Genomic DNA, 21,601 nt, shown 5'->3' with positions numbered 1-21,601 from the left:
CTGGGGGCCGCGGTGAGAAGGGGGCCCGGGCCGTTGCCGCTTTAAGAGGCGGTCGGGCCCGCCGGGCGGGGGCGAGGCGCTGCCGGGTCACGTGGGCGGCCGGCCCTCCACGGGTCTCCGGTGTGAGACGGCGGGGCTGGGGGCGGGGCCGGGCGCGGACTCTGGCGCGGGGCGGGGCCGGGCGCGGGGGCGGGGCGGCGGCGCGCGGGGGGATAACGGGCCGCGCGGGCCGGGGGCGGAGCGGCGCGCGGGGAGCGGCCCGGCCGGGGCGCGATGGGCCGGAGGCGGCGGCGGCCGCCGCGCTGCAGACGGGCGCGCCCGGAGGCCGAGCCGGCGCCGCGAGCAGCCTGAGCCGCCCCGGGACCCCCAGGCAGGTGAGGGGCGGGGCCGGGCCGGGCGCGTGTCGCTGCACGGGGAGCTCCGGGCATGGACCCCCGGGCCGCGCCTGCCCCCCCCCCGGAGGTACAGCTCCTCCCCCCCGGAGCCCCCCCTCCCCCGGGGGTACAGCTCCCCCCTCCCCCGGGGGTACAGCTCCTCCCCCCCCGGAGCCCCCCACCTCCCCCCTCCCCCGGGGGTACAGCTCCTCCCCCCGGAGCCCCCCCTCCCCCGGGGGTACAGCTCCCCCCCGGGGGTACAGCTCCTCCCCCCAGAGCCCCCTACTTTGGGCCAGTCCAGGGTCTCCGAGTCCTGGCTGAACCTAGCGCCCCTTCCCCCCGGCCGGCCCGCTGCTGGCTGGGACCAGAGATCAATTGTGACGAATCGGGGCCCTTATTTTCAGGCGGGGGGATAGTTGCCTCTCTCGGACAATGCCCCTAATACTGGGGTGTCAGGTCCCCCTGCTGGGTTGGGGAGTGGGGCCCATCCCCCGATGAGGGTGGTGCCCCCGAGCACCTGGGTCCCGGCGGGCTCCTGGAGAGCTCTGGGTCTGCAAGCTCCTTTCCCAGCAGCTGCCAAGTCTATGGGGAATAGCCCCTTGCTCGGGCACTGACCTGGGAGCAGGGTCTTGCTGGGGGCTTGTGTGCCCCCCAGCTGGGGGGCAGCTGGCGCCATGCCCTTCCCTGTGCAATGACTCCCTTGCCTGCTGTTCCCGCCCAGCTGTGCCCTGATGGATATTGATCTGGACTATGAGAGACCCAATGTTGAGACCATTAAGTGTGTGGTTGTCGGGGATAATGCCGTGGGCAAGACACGCCTCATCTGTGCCAGGGCCTGCAATGCAACCCTCACCCAGTACCAGCTGCTGGCCACCCATGTGCCGACCGTCTGGGCCATCGACCAGTACCGCGTGTGCCAGGAGGTGAGAGCCGAGCGGGGATAGGCCCGTGCCATGGTCGAGACCCCCGAAGGCCCCTGGGCGGTACTGTGGGTAGCGCAGGAACCCCTGAGGTTTGAGCGCCTGAGAGGAGGAGAGGGGGGAGCTGAGGTGCCATGTGGGGATCCGGGGGGCCTGTGGTAGAGGGGAAGCTGGCTCGGGGAGGGGGCCCCATCTGAGCTGTCCCGCTCTGCTTTCCCGGGGCAGGTGCTGGAGCGCTCCCGGGACGTGGTGGACGAGGTCAGCGTTTCTCTGCGGCTCTGGGACACCTTCGGGGACCACCACAAGGACAGGCGCTTTGCCTACGGCAGGTGAGTGCCTGGCGGCTGTGGGGGTCCCTGCTCCTGGCTGTCCCCTCAGCCTGGCTCCTGGGGGCCCTGTGTGTGGTGCTGCACAGACACCCCATGGCCATGCTGCCTGGGCCCCTGGTCTCACCCCAGTTCTGTTCAGCCTCTCGTGTCTCCCCTGGTCCAGGAAGGTAAGAGGGGCCCAGAGGCCTCCACCCCTCTGCTCCCCAGCGAGGAGACCGTTGCTGGAAGGGGGTGTGACTCGCCCACTGCTAACAAGCTCAGTGTCTGAGACTTCCATGCCCCAGCCGCTCTGGGGAGAGCGGGGGGGGGGGCGGGTGGGGGGGCATGCGCTGACCTGCTGCTTGACTCTGCCTGGAGCTGGGCATGTGATTCTTCTCCCCTCCCCCTTCTCTGGGGGGGCTCAGCTCCCCTCCCCTCGAGAGAAGGAAGCTGCTCGGACAGCTGAAACCCTGAGGGAAGGGAACTGGCCCCCCGTGGGGGAGTGTCTGGTTTCAGCACCCCCGCCCCCAGTGGCTGCCCTTAGGGCACAGGCAGTCTTGGATAACAGCAGCGGGGGGGGGGGGGTCAGCGCGGTGCTGCCTTCCCATCCGGCAAAGGTGGCAGCTGGGGTGGAGGGATCTCCTGGGGACATCTGACCGGAAGAGCCCCTTGGCCCCTTTGGGGAACACACCTGGCTTGTGTTCTCCTGAGTCCCTGCAGGCTGCACAGGGCTCTCCAGCTTGTGGCTTCACAAGCCTGTGTGTGTGAGCCCAGCGCGCACAGGGCGGGTCCTGGCTGCTGCAAGGGGGGGGCCAGCCAGGCTGTCAGCTCCCCGGCCAGGCTGAACCTCGCCTCTTTACTTGTGCCCTGGAGTCTGAGTCGGGGCTGTTACATTAGGCGCTGTACAGATACAACAGACCCTTCCTGCCCCAAGGGGTCAGCAGTCCCATTCTAGTCCCCTTGGCGGGGGAGGTCTTGTGTTCAGCCCCAAGTGGCTGGGCCCTTGAGCCTGAATCCCAGGGCAGAGCTGAGGAGTCGGCATGGCCCACCTCTTCCCGCCCCAGGGCCCAACGGGTCCCAAGGGAGGCTCTCTAGAGCTGCCCTGGCTAGTTTGAAATGCACAGGGGATGAGGCGGCTCCCTGGCCAGGTCTGCTGCCCGGCCAGGTACCCCTCTCTGGGGCAGATTCCTGGCTCGCTCTAGCCTGGCTCGACACCTGCCTGGGTCCCCCTGCGTTCCTATGTCTGCTTGGAGCGCTCTTCCCTCTGGCCTCACCTCTGGTGGTGAGGGTCCGGGGCTGGGCCCGACTGTGGCGCAGGCCCTGTCTCCCGAGGGGCTGTGCTTACTGCAGGGGTTTCCTGTATGCGTTGCTCAGCCCTAAGCTGCCTTTGCCCTGCAGAGGCTCGGCACAGTCCTGGCCAGGCAGGGTGCAACTCTGCTCGCTGCCTTGGACCCTCGCTGTATCATGGGGTGGGGGTGGTGTCTGCCCCCTCCCTGCTGGGCACTGCTCTTGCCTTGGCCGGGTTCCTGTGGTGGCGGGCAGGCGGGAGCCACTTGGTCTGTGATGTGGGCCTTGGTCCAAGTGTGCTCCCAGTCACATCTCAGGGAGGCACCACTAAAAACAGGGCTTGGGAGTGGCTCAGGCTGCTCTCTGCCTCATGACAAGGGCCCTGGGGCAGCAGGGCTCCCACAGGCGTCCCGCAGTGTGTTCCAGATGTTGTGTCTGCCCCCACCCAGGTGGGAGCCTGTCTCTTGCCCAGTGCTTGGGCAAGGGCCACATCCAGGACACTCTGCTTCATGTGGCTTCTGCCCAGCCGAATCCCAGTGACACTTCGGAGACAGGGCTGCTGCTGGCTGGGCAGCATGGCAAGGTTCCTGTATGTGGTGTCTGCTCGTGTGCATGAAAGGTGGTCCCGCAGGAACAGACCCCTGCCATTCCCTTCCAAGCACTTCACAGGAAGTGTTTCTTAGCACTGAAATGCAGCCACCTCTGGCGTGGAGCATGGCAGCTGACTAACAGCTGCGCAGGAAGGAGACTCTCCCCAGCTAGTTGAAGCAGCAGGGGAAGTTCAGGGGAGTAAATGGCTAAACTGAAGAGAGGCGTTAGCAGTGAACAGAGCAGAAGGGCTGGGACCCCAGACTCCTGGGTTCTTGTCTGAGTTTTGACTTGCTGTGATCCTCGGTGAGCTGGTGCCAGCTCTTCCCTATGCCTCAGGGAAGTTCAACCCCCAGAGACGTGAACACAGAGTACTGGGCACCTTATGACTTCTGCACGAGACGGCACCCCTAGCCGCACAGTGCCCTTCCCCTTCAGAGGGGTGAGTGCCTCCATGAGCCCCCTACCTGCCACAGCTGGGTTTTCCTCCTTCCCTCATGCTGGCCTGGCCTGGCTCTGCCTAGCCTCTCGCATGGGCTTTGGGGAGGAGGGGCAGTCTAGGGCTGGCCCCATCCCCTCACTCGGAAGGCAGCGCTAGGGGCACCTATGTTGTGGAACTGCTGCCCATGTGCCTTCGTCTGTCCTCCCTGTGGCACTCTGCATGCACAGCCGGAGGCTGAGACTGGCCCATGTGCCCTGGGCTGGTTCGGGGACAGAGCGCCTCCTTGGGGAGAGGCCAGGTTGGCTGGGCCTCTCCATTCACATGCTGAACAGGTGGCTGCTGGAGCCTGGCCAGAGGCAGCATGGGGGGGGGCTGTTCCCCACCCCTCCCTCAGGCACCTTCCCATGCTGAGCTGTGTAACTGGGGCTGCTCTCCTCCCCAGACTAGTTCAGGCTCTGGGGCCCGTGGGGGCTTTGCCCCAGCTCGGTCAGCATACGCTCTCCAGGCTTGCACAGGGTTCTCTGATCCTCCTGCCATTCCCAGCAGCTGTCCCCCTGGCTTGGGGGGCTCAGAGGGGAGGGCTGGGCTCCAGTTGAGGGTTTTCATGGGCTCTGTTGGCTTTCGCATGTGCTGCTAGTGGTGGGGGGGAAAGTGCTCCTGAAATGGCTGCCCTCTGAGCACCCCATGCTGGGCTGCTGCAGTAACTTGTGTGTCTAGAGATTCGGGGCCATGTGGGGAAAGCGTACAGGAGCCAGATGCCCCCTATCCCATGGCTTCTTGGCAGATGTGCCCAGGCACCAGGAGACTGGAGTCCAGCAGTGCAGCCTCGTGAAGTGCTCCTGTCACAGCACTGGGGGCTCCAGAAGTCAGATGGGGCAGGATCAGGCCCTTCAGTCTATCCCCAAGGATGTGCCCTCTTTGGCTGGGCTCCTCCCTGTGGGCAGATGGGCATAGGGGGTCCCCCTGAGCTCTAGGGCTCTGTTAGTGCCTGGCAGCTCTGCTGTGGGAACCTGGCTGCTAGATCACCTGGGTGCAGTGCAGAGGGTGATGTACGGCCCATGTAAGCGGGGCTGGAGGAGAGGGGTCAGAGTTTCGGGTTTGCTGTGCTGCTCTGTGCCCGAAGGCAGCAGTCTCCGCGGGTGGGATAGCAGGTCTGGTGCTGTCCCCCATCTCTCCCTCCTCCTGCCTGCAGGTCAGATGTGGTGGTTCTCTGCTTCTCCCTGGCGAACCCCAACTCCCTGCGCCATGTGAAGACCATGTGGTATTCGGAGATCAAGCACTTCTGCCCACGGACGCCCATCGTGCTGGTAGGGTGCCAGCTAGACCTGCGCTATGCTGACCTGGAGGCAGTCAACCGTGCCCGGCGCCCTCTGGCCAAGTAAGGGTGCCCCCACTGCCTGGGGCCCCAAGGACTGAATGCCAGAAGCAGCCAGCTCTGGAGCTGAGGCTGCTGGCAGACCCCCAGCACCTCTGAGTGCCAGCTTCTGGCCCTTTGTGTCCAGCCCAGGGGCTGGTATGGACACATTTGCCATTCTCCCCTGGGGCTACGGGTGGGGAGGAGGTCACTGCCTACCTGTAGACTCTGAGTGGGAGCAGGGTGTCTGAGACCCATGCATTGCCCAGTAGATCATTGGCATCCCCCGTCTCACTTGGGGCTTTCGCCAGCACCTTTTGCCTGCTTCTTGGTGTGTGCCCAATGTAGGTGGGCAGTTTGGCTCTCTCCAGCCCTGGCACTAGGCTGTCTGCCCTCTAGCCGGGGGCTCCCTGCTGACCTGCCGGCTCCTCTCCCTTGCCAGGCCCATCAGACCCACGGACATCCTGCCGCCCGAGCGGGGCCACGAGGTAGCCAAGGAGCTGGGGGTGCCGTACTACGAGACCAGCGTGGTGGCACAGTTCGGCATCAAGGATGTCTTTGACAACGCCATCCGCGCCGCCCTCATCTCCCGCCGCCACCTGCAGTTCTGGAAATCCCACCTGAAGAAGATGCAGAGGCCCTTGCTGCAGGCACCCTTCCTGCCCCCCAAGCCACCCCCGCCTGTCATCCACATCCCGGCCCCCCCCCACAAGCGGTGGCCAGGGCCCCGCTGCCCTTTTCTGCACCTCCCTCTGCGCCGACGTGGTCTTCCAGCTGCAGGGCGGGCACAGTGTCTTCGCCCATCGTGTCTACCTGGCCACGTCCTGCTCCAAGTTCTATGACCTCTTCACCCTGGAGGGGTCGGTGACCCAGGCCGGGGAGCCCTGTGGTGTGGAGTGGCGGGCGGCCAAGGAGCCAGCTGCCAGGACTAAGAGCCTGGAGATGGAGAAGGGCCTCCCAGATGATGGGGCCCAGGCCCCTCTCAGGATTTCGCAGAGTGATGATCCCCTGCGGCTGGTGCAGGGCGAAGGCCAGCAGCCTCCAGGGGCCAGGGGCCAGGAGCTGTCGGGCTGGGGCCGGGGCTTTGTCAGCATGCAGCTGGAGTTGGTTCAGGACCCCGTGACCCAGCGGGAGAAGCAGATGACGGTGGTGTACATGGACTGCCTGGTCCAGCCTGGGCCCTTCCAGGCAGTGCTGGAATACCTGTACACGGGCCACCTGGACCAGGGCCGCGCAGACCTCATGCAGGTGGCCACCATCGCCGAGCTGCTGGAGGTCTTTGACCTGCGCATGATGGTGGCCAATGCGCTGAACAAGGAGAGTTTCATGAACCAAGAGATCACCAAAGCCTTCCATGTGCGCCGTGCCAACCGCATCAAGGAGTGCCTCAGCAGGGGCGTCTTTGCGGGTAGGGGCGGGGCCTCAGCAGGGGCATCTTCTAACATCCAGGTGCTGTAGAAAGTGAGGTTGGGGTTCAATAGGGGGTGCTCTCCCCAGTGCTGTGGGGTGGCCCTCGGGGGTGCTGTGCTGCAGGCAATAGGGCAGTAAGGGGTGCTCTCCCCTCTGTTCTGCTGGCCCCAGTGCAGTGCTCCTGGATGCAATTTAAAACTGGGCCCTTCCCCTGCACGTGCAGGTCAATACCTTGGGGTACCCTGCTGGATCCTCTGGGGTGAACCTTGGTGGGTCCCCAGCTGGGTGATTCCGTTCTGCTGCCTTGTGCAGTTTTTGGTGGGTGTGGCGCTCTCCTTTCTGGGCCGGACTGCCTGGTTGTGTGGCGCTGCCCAGCCCTGGCATGTCGTTCCCCAGAGTGGCTGTAGTCACGTGGCAAGGGCTGTGCCCTCTGTCCCAGGCATCCTTTGCCAAGCACGGAGGGGCAGGGCTGGGGCCAGGCCATACAAACTCACTGCATGCTCTGCCCTCGCAGACGTTGTGTTCCTGGTGGATGACGGGTCAGTGCCGGCCCACAAGCCGCTGCTCATCGCGGGCTGTGATTGGATGGTGGCTATGTTCTGCGGCAACTTCCGGGAGAGCTACGCCACAGAGGTGAGGGGGGGGGGGCTGTGCTGGGTGGGGTCGGGGCAGGGAGGGGAATGAGGGGCAGTGTGGAGGGAGGGTAAGGGGCAGATGGGGGATCCTGGGAGCAAAGGGCAGGGGTGGGGGAGGGGTTTCTCAAGATCCAAGGGGGGAGCAGGGTAGGGAAGAGGTTTTTCCTCCCCCAGCAGGTGAGGGGGTTGGGACTGATGGGAAGAGCTGAGCGGCAGAGCTCTGGAGCGGGGCTGCTCCCAACTCAGCCTGCTGTGCAGCTGCTGCTGCCTGCTCCCTCCTCCAGCCTGGCCCAGGTGTGCCCCCCACACCTCCAGGGGGCCAGAGCCCTTGGGCAGCTGTCCCTCAGCATGAATAGCAGCTGACTGGGCTGGAGGGGAGGGGGCACGTGATCTGAAGGTTCCTTTCCCCTGCCAACGGGACAGGGTGGCTGCAGCATGTTGTCGGAGATAAATTGGGAATCTCAAATAAAAAGGTCATGGGGGGGCGGGGGGGATCATGTGGCAGGGCGCGGGTGCCAGGGCTGGGGCCAGAGCCAGACCCCTGCACATGGCCACCACCTCCTCTCACTGCTCCTGCCAGATCCAGCCTGCTCCTAGCCCCTCTTGGGAGAGAGGCCCAGGGCACTCTTGGGGGGTCATCCCTGGGCTCTGAACCCATCTCCCCTCCTGGCTGAGGCCCCCTAGCATTTGGCTGCCCCACAAGCTGTGATTTCCTGGTAGATTATTTGCTGGCTCTGCTGGTATTATCATTGGGTTTGGGGGATTACAACCGACTTGTTCCCAGCAGACAAGCCCGCGAGTGGGGGGGAATAGCTGCAAGCATCAGCAGGGCTGGGCTAGCTGGGGGCTGTGGGAGTGCAGGGGGACGCCTGTCCCATCTGCCTGTTCCTGAAGGAAAGAGATTGCTCTGGGGGGAGGAGGGGGTTTGTTGGGGGTGACTCCCTTAGGTTCCCCTTGTCACCCCCAGGTCTCCCTGCCTGGCACCAAGTGTGCCTGCCTGCGTGCTGTCCTGGAGTTCCTCTACACCGGGCACTTCACCCCCATGCCTGACCTGGACGCCATGGAACTGCTGATCTTAACCAACCGCCTGTGTCTGCCCCGGCTGCAGGCACTCACAGGTGAGGCTCAGTGCGGCCCCAGGCTGCCGGCCCCAGGCTGCCTCTCCCAGCTGCTGGGCTGTGGGCCTCCTCTGAGAGCTGCCGATAAGATAACGAGGCTGACGGCTGCGGCGGGTCGATGTGTCCCTGGAGCGTCACTAACACGCAGGCTGTTATGTAAGGGCCCCTGGAGCAGTGCTCGACCCTTCGTGCAGCCCACATGGGGCAGGCACAGAGCCTGGGTTCTGTCGGCCAGGCACAGCCTGAGCTGTGGGGCAGCTGCCCATGGCCAGCCTGCACCCTGCTTCCCCCGGCCCTGCACAACAAGGCTATTGGGCCAGCTGCAAACCGGACAGTTCTTGTGGGCGCCTAGTTCCCGCCCGGTGCAGAGACAGAACCACACATGGCTTTGTCTGGCATTGGACAGGGGACATGGAACAAAACACCCTGCTCCGCCCGTGCAGGTGGGGTCATGGAGGGCAGGGTCACGTTGTTCCCAGAAGCACCAGAACAGCTGCTATTGTGGGAGTGCATGAGGGGCCCCCTGCGTGTGGGGCTCTGCCTGGGACCCTGCAGCCCCAGCACAGAGCCGGGAGGCTCACTGCTCCTCGTCTCTGCCCTCCCAGAGCAGCATGCTGTGGACGAGCTGCTCCGAGCCTACATGCAGCAGGTGGAGATTGACCAGCAGGTGATCCTCTACCTGGAGATGACTCAGGTACAGGGAGGGTGGGGTGGGACAGGGCTCAGGGTGTCTGAGCTGTGGCTTCTCCCCCTGCTCAGATTAGGGTGGTGCCACTGAGAATGTGAGCGGCTGTCCTGGGTCAGAGCGATGGCCCAGCTGGCCAGTAGCCTGTCTCCTATGGTGGCCAGGGCCAGATGCTTCTAGCAATTTTGGGGTATCTGGAGCATGCTGTACTCAGTCCAGGGCTGCTGTGATTTCTGCCCAGTGCCTGCCCTCCCCAGCCAGGCTCACGCTGCCTGCTGGGACGTGGAACCACCTGGCCTCTGCCCTGGGGCCCCCAGCATGTTACCCGCCTGGCCCTTGGCTTGGTGCCCGGAGCTGCGGCCTGGTGGGGCGAGGGCCTGGCTGCCAAGACCCTTTGTGTGTCAGTGGGTACCAAGCCCACTGCCTGGAGCCTGTGGGATGTGGGTTGGGCCGGGGGCCTCCTTCCCTGCTCTCAGCCTGCTGCTCTCTTGCAGTTCCACAATGCCCAGCAGCTGGCCGCATGGTGCCTGCACTACATCTGCACCAACTACAACAGCGTCTGCCGCCGCTTCCCCAGGGAGATGAAGTATATGGCGCCAGGTACAGGCTGGGGGGGGAACGCTGTGGGGAAGAGGCCAGGGGCTCTGGCTCCCCCTCGCTGCCTGCAGGGTGCAGGCTGGCATGGCAGGAGTGCCTGCATCCCTGCTCCTGAGCGAGGTCCCCTGGTTTCCCAGACTGGCGTGGAACTCTGATGGGGGGAGGGGCTGTTCTTCCTGCCCCCACCCCAGCCTGGCTGTTTCTCCCCTGGGTGGCTTGAATGAAAGTGATGAGGGAACTGGTCTTATTTACTCTGCAGAAGAGAAGAGTGAGGGGGGATTTGATAGCAGCCTTCAACTCTCTGAAAGGGGGTTCCAAAGAGGATGGAGCTCGGCTGTTCTCAGTGGTGACAGAACGAGGAGCAGTGGTCTCAAGTTGCAGTGGGGGAGGTCTAGGTTGGACATTAGGAAACACTATTCACTAGGAGGCTGGTGAAACACTGGAAGGGTTCCCTAGGGCGGTGGTGGAATTTCCATCCTTAGAGGTTTTAAAGGCCCATCTTGACACAGCCTTGGCTGGGATGATTTAGTTGGGGTTGGTCCTGCTTTGAGCAGGGGATTGAGCTAGATACCTCCTGAGGTCCCTTCCAACCCTAATCTTGTATGATGCCACCCAGTGGAAGACTAGCATGGCATCTCAGCTGGCCAATAGGAGCTGGAATTGCTAACCTCTTCTGGGTTGGGAGGGAACAGGAGCTAAAACTGCAGGGGAAAGATGAGCAAGTCTGGTGGGGTTCTGACCCCCAACTCCCAGAGGGCCCCTCTCTGTACCTCTGGGTACCAGCCTGAGCCCCAGCTCCCAGCAGCCCCCCCAGATCTCAGGGAGGTCCAGACTTCAAGATCCTGCTCCCCATGCCACATTCTGACCCCCCCCAGTTCCCCACCTTCTTGCTTATCCCAAAGGGAGAGGTCAGTGCAGAGAGTTGGGGATATTTCAGGAGCGAACCTTCCACCGTCACCACCTACTCTAGTACCTCAGGTGTGCTGGGGTGTTTGCACTTTAACCCCCACCCCCCTCCTGCCAAACAACCCACCTTCCCTGACACTGAGGAGAGGATCATGAATATTGCAGATGCTCAGTTTTGGGGCAGGGGGAGAGATCTGCCCTTGTGGAGTCCCTGTGTCACTGTGTCCCACCTGCAGCCTATTACCAGTGAGGTTCTGTCTGGACTCCTCTGGGTCCCTCCCCCTTTCTGGGGCTCTCCGGTCACCAGGCTCCTTTCCTGTCCCTGTGCCTCCCCTGGGGCTGCTGGCCCGTTGTGCTGGGGGCACCACAATAAAAGTCCACCCAGGGTGCTGTTCTCCCTCGGGGCAGCCTTCCCCAGCCCAGGGAGGGAGCTCAGTGGTTGCAGAGCAGCTCCCCTGGTGGGAGGCAGCACTTGGCCCATTGCTGTGGGTTCCCAGATGGGGCTGGCTCCTGGACTATTGGGTGGGCTGTGGATGGGGCCTGTCACTGAAGCCTGGTGCAGTTGCTGTGGTGCTGGTTGCTCTGCAGTGAGATGGGGGGTCCTACCCCCCTGCCCAGCCGGGTGGGTCAGTGCTGACACCCTCCTGCCCTGCAGAGAACAAGGCGCACTTTGAGAGGCACCGCTGGCCACCTGTCTGGTACCTGAAGGAGGAGGATCTGTACCTGCGCTCGAAGAAGGAGCGGGACCTGGAGGAGCAGCTGCTTCGGAAGCAGCACACCCGCAGCAAGTGGTGCTTCTGGCGCCCCTCGCCCCATGTCTCCTGAGCCCCCCTGTGCTGCTTGTGCCTTGCTGAGGATGGGAGGGGCTGCCAAGTGGGGAGCTTGGCCCAAGGGACATTTTGTGTGGGTGAGCTGGGTAGGGCTGGTAGCTGGGTGCCCATGCCAGCCAGTGCCCCTCATTCCCGCTTTCATGGGCACTGCAGCCGTCCCTGCCTGACTCTCTGCACCAACGGGGGCTCCTGGCACGTTTACAGGCTCTTCTGGCCACTGCTGCCCTTAGTTTACATCTGTGGCTCTGCTGTAGCTTGGCGGTGCCTTCGTCCCCATTGCCCTGCAGGGAGGTGGCGGGGGACCCAAACCCAGCACAGCTGGAGGGCCACATGTGATCTAGCAGGAGTGGGGGCTGCATTCATGAATCCACTGTACTCTGGGGAGGGGGACCCCTGGGTGGGGGTTGGGTCACAGCTGTGGGGGGGAGGCTGCTTTTCCCTCCTTCCCTGATGGTGGGGGTGCTGAGAGGGTCCCCCGAGGGACCTCAGAGCAGCACTCTGATCCCTGCAGGGTCTGGCCTGCACCTCCTCTCCCTGGTCCAGGCTCCCCCTAGGCCTTGGGGGCAGCAGAGCTGTGCAGGGGGGTTGGATCAGTGAGCTGAGTGGTGGGGAGCTGTGGGTGGCAGGGGGAGGGTGGGGAAGTATGGGGTGAGGATTTCTCCCTGCTCTAGATACCCCCAGCGTAGTGATGGGGTGGCAGAGGTGTATACTTGTGGGATGCAGCTGGGGCCAGAGCTGCATTTGAGGGTCTGAGCTCTGGGGGTGCATGTGGGAGCTGGGTTGGGACAGATTTTTGTGTGCGTTTTTGGTAGTTGTAGAAGCTGCGCCCTTCCCCCTTTGTGCTTTGCCTGCTCTGGGGCTAGGGCAGCCTGGAGGCCCTGACTGGCTCCTCTCTGTGCCTTTGCCACAACAAGCCTCATCCCCAACTCGCCCCATCTCCTGAGAGGGACTGGGTCCCTGTCGTCTTCCCTGGAGTTGCCCTGAGCCGGGGATATGGCTCCTCCCCCTTTTTTTCTACACTACGGTGCGTTAAGGGAACTGCCCCGTGCTGGCAGGGCTCCCCCTCCCTGGGGCCGCACGTGCCACCTGCACAATGGTTTTTACACTTTTCTATGGATCCCGGCTCCTGCCAGGCCTCGCGGAGCACACCGTTCCCATGCTGAGCCGTCACCTCACTCCGATTAAAGGGCTGTTTGTATCCACGTTTCTAACCACTGTGAGCTGGCCCAGCACTGCCCTTGCCCGTGGCCTGGCCTTTTTACACCTCGCAGTATTGGACTGTTTTAACCTTTAATAAAACCTTTTGTAATGTGTCTGGGCTGCTTCTCTGGGGGTCCCAGGGGAGAGCACGGGCTGCGCTGCATGGGGAAATCAGCTCAGCTTAACTGCGCCCCTCTGGGTAGGGCTCGAGTGCGGCCTGGAGAGCCAGGGCCATGGGAGAATGGGGTCAGGGTTGATTAAGTGCAGGGTCAGGAACCCTGGGCTGGAGGTGCTGGGACCCTGAAGTGCAGCCCCAGGTGGCTGAGAGCCTCTCTGTGTTTGGAGAGCTCAGGGCTGGGTGGGATGGGCTTCTGGGGGTGGCTTAGCTCCTGCTGTGGAGGAAGGCTGGCTCGGGCAAGGGGCAGGTTTTGCTGTGTCCTCTAGGCTTCCTGCACTAATGCCCTTAGGCTCAAGCCCCCCATTCATGCTCATGAGCACTCGAGATGTAGGTCGCTGCTAGGAGGGGAGACCTCTCAGGGGAGCCTACTCGAGCATCACTGAGCCAGGGGAGGGCCCTGACCCTATTGCTGAAGTGAGCTGCTGGAGGCACTGTACCCAGCCGTTAGCTGGGGCCAGGGTCCTCCTGCTTGGTGGTGGACAAACAGCACTGTGATGGTCTCTTCCCCAAAGAGCTAACAGGCTAAGGGCTTGTCTACACTACAGCTGGTGTCAGTGTTACTCAGGTGTGAAAGAGCCACCTGTTCAGCGATGTAAGTTACACTGAGCGCAGTGCCAGTGTGGACAGCGCTGCCCTGGTTCTCTGCGGGGGTTTTATCCTGCTGAGGGGAGAGCTCTCTTGCTGGCACAGTGTCCAACAGCCATGCTGTACAAGACAGATGGAGGCGTACAAGGAAATATTAATAGATTCTGTGGCTACGAGGTCCTACCCTGCTCAGTTAGTCTGAATAACTCAGCCACAGACCTGCCTCACCATAATTCCTGAAGCAGCTCTTTTAGACCATCCAGTCTTGCTGTGAAAAGTGCTGGTGATGGAGAATGCACCATGGTCTGGGGTAACTTGTTCTACTAGTTAATTACACTTGTTAAATTTATGCCTTATTTCCAGTCTGAATTTGTCTTCAACTTCTAGCCCTTGGGTCATGTTAGACCTTCCTCTGCTAGACTGACGGACCTTTTCTCAAAGCTTTGTCCTGGTGTAACACTGCATGTTCCTGCAGCTCCCAGTGGGTCATGGCAGTACGGTAGCAGTCAGATTACCATACTTGCAGCTGCTGGAACGTGCTGTGCTCCTTTCTCCGAATGGGGGGGTCCTATCCCACCAGTGGCTGCAGTGCAGCTGAGGGGTGCGGCCCTGTGCGACTGACAAGTTCCTGCTCGGAGCTGGGCCACGCACATGTTTCAGTGAGGGTTGGGTGGGTGCAGTGGGCGGGTGGGGCCTGTTCCATGGCTGGGTAACTGGATGTGCTCACACCAAAGCCTCCAGCAGCATCTCCTCCATGCCTCCCTCCAGCGCTACTGGTGGAGGCAGCCCAGCCAGGGGTGGGGCCACAGGCTGCAGCTTCTGCATGGGCATGAAAACAGCTGCACTGAACCTGCCCTTGCAGGGTAGGGGAAGCAGGAGCCAGGGCCATGAGGCTCTGGGCCATGAGGCTCTGGGCCAGGCTTCCTGGGGCCTGGGGCCAAGCTGTGGCCTGGGCCTGATACCCCATGTAGGGCTGGCCCCTTGCAACGGGGATTGGAAACTTCTGCCTCCCTGAGCCCAGGCTGTGACCACAGGCCCATGGGAGGGGCCTGCAGCCCGTTGCTCACCCTGTGCCAGGCTCCCGCAGGGTGGAACCCAGCATTGCTGCGTGGGGCCGGACAGGGCGCAGGGGCTGTGGGGCGGGGCCGGATTGGGTGCAGGCTGATGCATGGGCTGTGGGGCCGGACCGGGTGGAGGACTGGTGCAGGGGCTGTGGGGTCGGGCCGGGTGCAGGCTGATGCAGGGGCTGTGGGGCCGGGCCGGGTGGAGGCCGGGTGCAGGGGCTGTGGGGTCGGGCCGGGTGCAGGCTGATGCAGGGGCTGTGGGGCCGGGCCGGGTGGAGGCCTGGTGCAGGGGCTGTGGGGCCGGGCCGGGTGGAGGCCGGGTGCAGGGGCTGTGGGGTCGGGCCGGGTGGAGGCCGGGTGCAGGGGCTGTGGGGTCGGGCCGGGTGGAGGCCGGGTGCAGGGGCTGTGGGGTCGGGCCGGGTGCAGGCTGATGCAGGGGCTGTGGGGCCGGGCCGGGTGGAGGCCTGGTGCAGGGGCTGTGGGGCCGGGCCGGGTGCAGGCTGATGCAGGGGCTGTGGGGCCGGGCCGGGTGCAGGCTGATGCAGGGGCTGTGGGGCCGGGCCGGGTGGAGGCCTGGTGCAGGGGCTGTGGGGCCGGGCCGGGTGCAGGGGCTGTGGGGCGGGGCCGCTGCATGGGCTGTGGGGTCGGGCCGGGTGGAGGCCGGGTGCAGGGGATATGGGGCGGGGCCGGGCGCAGGAACTGTGGGGCCGGGCAGACGCTGCTCCCTGTAGCCCAGAGCAGAGGCAGCCGGGCCGTGCATCCGAGCAGCTGAGCGCCGGCAGCTTCCCGCGCAGGCCAGAGCCGAGCCGCGGTTCTCCCCGTGGCGGCCCGGCCCCAGGCCCCAGACCCCAGGGTGCGGGGCGGGGGGCGTTGCAGCCGGCTTGGGCCCGGCTCGCGAGGGGGCGCCGCGGGGCTTCTCTTGAGCCCCCCGGGTCCGGACCAGGCTGCAGCTGGCCAAGGAGCTGGAGCGTCTGCGGCCGCCGAGCCCCGCGCTGCAGCCCCCCGTCCACACGTCCCGCGGAACCGGACTCACACCGCGTCCGCCCCGGCTCGCTCAGGAGCGCCCTGTCCGGCCGGGGCAGCCCCGCCTGCCCAGGGCCCGGGAGCGGGGGCCGGGCAGAGCCAGGGGCGCCCCCCGGGCTGGACCGGACTGTGCCCACGGGCGAGGCTGCCGGCGGCGGGACAAGGCGAGCTGGGCCCCGTCGGGAGCAGCGATTGGCTCAAAGGCCTGTCAGTCACTGGGGTTAACCCCTTCACTCCCCAGAAAGGGCGGGGCCCGCCGCGGGAAGCCGGAGGGCCCTGCTGCAGGGAAGGGCCGTGGCGCAGGGTTGCAATAGTCCCCCCCCAGCTCAACCGCCCGGAGCCGCCCCGCCCAGGACACCAGCCCTGCGGCTCCGCCCAGTGCTCCAGCTCGCCCAGGCTGCTGGCTCCTGCCCCTGAACAGAGCAGGGCAATTACCCAGTGAGCCACCCCCGCCCAGCCTCTGGCCCCCGGAGGGTTAGTGAGGGCCGGAGCAGGGGCTTGGGCCTAGATACCTTCCTGGAGGTCAGGTCCATCAGTGGCTATTAGCCAGGATGGGCAGGGATGGTAGCCCTAGCCTTTGTTTGCCAGACGCTGGGAATGGGCGACAGGATGGATCCTTTGGTGATGCCCTGTTCTGTTCATTGCCTCTGGGGCACCTGGCCCTGGCCACTGGCAGCAGACAGGACACTGGGCTAGATGGACCCTTGGTCTGACCCACTCTGGTCACTCTTATGCTCTTCTTTGAGGGAGTGTTCACGTCCATTCCAAGCAGGGGTGGGCACGCACCGTGTGCACGGTCGTTGGAAACTTCTTTCCTCAGCCGTTCCCGTGGGGTAGGCGAGGGAGCCCCTGGAGTGGCGCCCTCATGGCGCTCAACGTATGACCCCAGCGACCTGACCCCCCTTCAGTTCTTTCTTACTGTCCGTGGCAGCGCTGGAGCTGTGTTTTGCTTGCTTGCAAGCGTTCCCTTGGCTATTACTGAGTCCAGCCCCGTTTTGTAGTTAGTTTATCTGTAGTTAGGACAGACTTGGTGAGTGGGTCGTTCTCTCCTCACCCCGCCTTGGGCTCCAAGGCATGCCTCAAGCGCAAGGATTTAAATCTTGCAGCGTAGGCAAGAAGCCTATGTCCAACAGTCACCCTCACGACTCATGCCAGAGGTGTCTAGGGCAGTGCTACTCAAAGCGGTGGTCTGTGAACCAGTGCCGGTCCGCCAGCTGTTGGCTGCCGCTCTGCGCACACATTGGGGAAAAAAACGGCCGGTCCTCCCCCTCAGAGAGCTTGAGAAGCACTCAAGCTCTCGGGGGGGGGGGGGCACATAGTCTGAGTGCTGCAAGATCTGCAAGGCTTTCAAGCCCAGGATGAGGAAGCAAGGTGACTTCCCTTTGGAGCAGCTGTTAATGGAAGTGGCACTCCGTCCAGCGGCACCCGACGGCCAAGGTTCAGGCCCGAGTTCGGTGCGGAGCTCCCCAGCATCGCTCTGCGAATCAGTACCGAGGAAGGACTCTGGTGCTAGAGACCTTCGGTACTGGGGATCCCCAGCACTGCAGCACAGAGCTGCGCCCCACAAGCACCATAAGGCGGCGAGCAGAGGGTGCTCTCCTCAGAGAGCGAGACCAGCCGGGGAGATTTTGCTGCCTCGGAGGAAGGACTCTACTTCCAAGCAGCAAGAGCTCGTGCCGCTGACTCCAACACCCTAGTTGGCACCGTTGAGCCCAGCCCGTAGTGACTCTCTGGCAGGGCAGTACCTGGTGGAGGAGTTGGAGCCCTCCTCCACCCAACCCTCTTGAGGCTGCAAAGGAACTTCTAGAGAGTACTACACCTCAGCCCTCACTGTCAGAGAGAAGCCTCCAGCACCGCCCAGACGGGTACCGTCTAGAGGCAAGCCTGCAATGATGATGCTCTTTATCACCGGACCAGCACCATTCCTGGTCTACATCACTGCAACACCCCCCGGCACTGGCCTTGGTACATGACTGCCTAGCTCCGGGAGTGTGACAATCTGTGTCTCCGGCGCTAATTGCTGTCACCCTCTCTTGGCCAGCACCGAGACACAGCACTGGAACAAAGGAGCCATTATCCGGCCTCTAACACTAACCTAACCCGTAACATGGGCCTACAGGTGGAGGAAGTCATCAAGTCAGAGGACCCGGTCGTGGACATTCTGGAGTGGCGTTGCCAGTCATTAAAACTGTTTACAACAATTATAATACTGTGTGGCAGACTCCAGCCTGCATTCCACCCACCGCCAGGAGCGTGGAGAGAAAATACTTTGTTCCCTTCAAGGGATACGAGTTCTTATTCTCCCACCCACACCCTTGCTCCCTGGTGGTTTCAGCCGTAAATGAGAAGGAGCACCGGGCCAGCAGGCACTGGCTCCTAAGGCTAAAGAGGCCAAACGTATGGATCTCTTTGGCAGGAAAGTTTATGCTGCGGGGGGGCCTGCAGGTATAACTTTAACTTGTGGAACTATGTCCAAATACAAGGAGTTGCTCCCCACTGAGTCAAAGGCTGAGTTCTCGGCTCTGGTGGAGGAGGGGAAGGCAGTTGCCAGGACATCCCTGCGGCCTCACTCGACTCGGCCGACTCTGTGGCATGTACCATCTCCTCAGGGGTGGTCATGAGGAGAACCGCTTGGCTCCAAGTGTCCGGGCTTCCCCCAGAAGTTCAGTAGACCCTGCAGGATCTTCCCTTTGAGGGTGCAGGGCTGTTTTCAGACCAGATAGACTTGAGGCTCTATAGCCTAAAAGACTCGAGGGCAACTATGAAATCTCTGGATTTCACACTCCTGCTACCCAGAGAAAACCCTTCTAGCCTCAATCCCAACAGCAGCAGAGCAATACCAGCCCCGCCCAAGGCAGGATACATACCGCCATAGGGGCAGGAATAATAGATGTAGACCTTCCAACCCTCCCTCAGGCTAAGGCCAGGGCCCGACCAAGCCATTGTCAGGCTCCACGGAAGGGTGTTGAAGGGACAGCCCAAGGATGGCATACCAGGCACTATCCTGGATCCTTCCCCCGCTTTCTGAACCATCTATCCCACTTCTACTGTGTGGGGTCCCATATAAAATCAGACCCCTGGGTTCTTCACACAGTAGAAGTGGGATATTCTCTCTAATTCTGCTCTTCTCCTCCCTCCCACCTCCCTTTTCCCTCCCTCTTCAGGGATCCCTCTCATGAGCAACTCCTTATCCAGGAGGTGCAGGCACGCCTCGACCCGCGAGTGGAGGAGGAGGAGGTTCCTCAGGGGCAAGAGATTCTATTCCCGATACTTCCTAATCCCCAAAGCCAAGGGGGGTCTCAGATCCATCTTAGACCTGCAAGGACTCAACCAGTTCATGGTGAAGTTAAAGTTCTGCTGGTCTCCCTGAGCACAATTATCCCTTCCCTGGATCCGGGGGACTGGTACGCTGCCCTCGACATGAAAGACATGTACTTCCACACAGCCATCTGGCCTCCCCACCACACTTCCTGAGGTTTGTTGTCAACCGCATACATCATCAGTTCACGGTGCTCCCATTTGGGTTATCAACAGCCCCCAGGGTGTTCACCAAGTGCATGTCCGTGGTCGTGGCCTTTCTCCGCAAGAGGCAGGTGTATCCCTACCTTGACAACTGGCTGCTGTGGGGGTGCTCAAGGGAGCAGGTGGAGTCCCTGGTCTGGTTAGTCAGAGACACCTTCCAGAGACTAGGTCTCCTCCTCAATGTGGACAAGTCAATGTTGTCACCCACCCAACAAATAGAATTCATTGGGGCAACGCTGAACTCAGTTCAGGCAAGAGCCATCCTGCCAGAGCCCAGATTCCAAACACTGTCACACGTCATTCAGGTGCTCAGATGATACCCCACGAGGGCAAGCCTCAGCTCCTGGAACACATGGCGGCATGCACCTATGTGGCCAGGCACACCAGGCTGAGTGTTAGGCCACTCCAGGTGTGGCTCACTTCAGCTTATCAGCTGGGTTGAGACAGTTTAGACTCAGTAGTAACAGTACCGGTGTGAGTCTTAGATACCCTAGGCTGGTGGTTGGACCCTCGCATGGTCTGCGAAGGAGTCCCATTCACCACCCCTCAACCATCCATGACCTTAGTAATGGACACGTCAGACCTGGGTTGGGGGGGCCCACCTAGGACACTTACAGACCCAGGGCACGTGGTCGCAGTCAGAGATCCTGCTCCACATCAATATAAAGGAGCTCAGAGTGGTGAGACTGACCTGCCAGACCTTTCATACAATATTGCGAGGTCACTGCATGGCGGTGCCGACTGACAACACCACCACGTTTTACATATACAAGCAGGGCGGAGTCCACTCCTCCCCTCTCTGTCAGCAGGCTCTCCAGCTGTGGGAGTTTTGTGTCGCTCGCTCCATTCACTTAGAGGCGTCCTGTCTCCCGGGAGCACGCAACAAGCTGGCAGACCACTTCAGCCAGTTGTTCCGCAGTCATGAGTGGTCCATCCGGCCAGACGTCATACACGACATCTTCCAAAGGTGGGGGTTTTCCCGGGTAGACCTATCTGCCACCAGGAGCAACAGGAAGTGTCCAGTGTTTTACACCTTCCAAACACACAACCCAAGATCAATCTCGGATGCGTTCATGATGCACTGGGGGAACCATCTACTGTATGTCTTCCCTCTGATACCACTCCTCAACAAGGTTCTCCTCAAGATCTGTAGGGATAAGGCGGAGGTAGTTCTGCTGGCTCCTGTGTGGCCACACTAACATTGGAACACTATGCTTCTGGAGCTGTCAATGGACACCCCGATCGTGCTGCCACTCCTCCCCATTCTGATTACACAGGACCTCAGTCGCCTCCTTCACGCGGACCTCCAGTCTGTCCATCTCATGGCTTGGAAGCTTCATGGTTAAACCCAATGGAGCTCCAATGCACGGAATCGGTGAGGGAGGTGCTGGTTGGTAGCAAGAAACCTTCCACTAGGGCCACTTACCTGGCCAAATTGAAAAGGCTCTCAGGCTGGTGCCACCGCAGTAGCGTATCCCCACTTCAGGCATCTATACCATTCATCCTAGACTATATATTGCATCTGAAGCAACAAGGCCTGGCCGGATCACCCATCAGGGTACACCTCATGACCATCCCAGTGTTCCACCTGGGAGAGTTGAGGCGCTCCATATTCGTCAACCCATTGGTAAGCTGTTTCCTTAAGAGCATGGAATGGCTATACCCTCAGTCTCGCCCACCGGTACCAGCTTGGAACCTCATCCTGGTCGTAGCTAGGCTGGCAACTGGCAACATGTTCCCTTCTGTAGCTCTCTGGCTGCCTTCACGTCGGCCATGAGAGTGTTGGAGCTAAAAGCATTAACCTCCGACCCCTCTTACACAGTCTTCCACTAGGACAAGGTACAGCTGAGGCCACACCCAGCCTTCCTGCCCAAGGTGGTATCCCAATTCCACAGTGGCCAGGACATTTTTCTATGTTTTCTATCCCAAGCCACATGCTAATGCACAGGAGCAGAGGTTCCACTCACTCGATGTGCAGAGAGTGCTAGCATTCTACATTGAGTGCACAAAGCCTTTCAGGAAGTCAAACCAGTTGTTTGTGGCGGTGGCGGACCAGATGAAGGGGCTTCCGGTCTCACAACACAGTTCTTCCTGGATTACGGACTGCATCTGTGCCTGCTATGACCTCGCCAAGGTTCTAGCCCCGGCTATAACGGCCCACTCGACACGAGCTCAAGCCTCGTCCACTGATTTCCTGGCCCAGGTGCCCATCCAGAGGATCCTCGGTGCATACCTTTGCCACCCACTACGTCAGCACCCAGCATGCTAGAGACGATGCAGCTCTCAGGTAGAGCAGTGCTCCGATCAGCGATTCCTTAACTCCAAACCCACCCCCATGGGAGAGCTGGGGAGTCACCTGATTGGAAGCAACGCGAACAATCACTTGAAGAAGAAAAGATGGTTACTCATCTTCTCGTAACTGTTCTTCAAGATGTGTTGTTCACGTCCATTCCAAACCCACCCTCCTTCCCCTCTGTCAGAGTAGTTGGCAAGAAGGAACCAAAGTGGGGTTGGGTCGGTGGGTCTCACATTGAGCGCCATGAAGGCGCCACTCCAGGGGGCTTTATAGCTGACC

At 62.0% G+C, this 21,601-nt stretch overlaps 1 protein-coding gene across 1 annotated transcript; it reads left to right on the top strand.

The window, feature by feature from the left end:
• The first annotated feature begins 244 nt into the window (after positions 1-244).
• On the top strand, positions 245-12,767 carry LOC119854380 (rho-related BTB domain-containing protein 2-like). Its single transcript, XM_038398646.2, is given in 11 exon segments — positions 245-374; positions 1,096-1,297; positions 1,520-1,623; positions 5,112-5,297; positions 5,716-5,971; positions 5,973-6,681; positions 7,198-7,316; positions 8,286-8,436; positions 9,042-9,130; positions 9,616-9,721; positions 11,280-12,767. Coding segments are annotated over 10 exon segments (2,082 nt in total). The 5' UTR covers positions 245-374; positions 1,096-1,105; the 3' UTR covers positions 11,450-12,767.
• The last annotated feature ends 8,834 nt before the right edge of the window (positions 12,768-21,601 follow it).

The sequence above is a fragment of the Dermochelys coriacea genome, chromosome 4, assembly GCF_009764565.3.
Source record: "Dermochelys coriacea isolate rDerCor1 chromosome 4, rDerCor1.pri.v4, whole genome shotgun sequence".
Lineage (NCBI taxonomy): Eukaryota > Metazoa > Chordata > Testudines > Dermochelyidae > Dermochelys > Dermochelys coriacea.
Note: the sequence above shows the minus strand (reverse complement) of the source record. Positions and strands in the feature narration are given on the sequence as shown.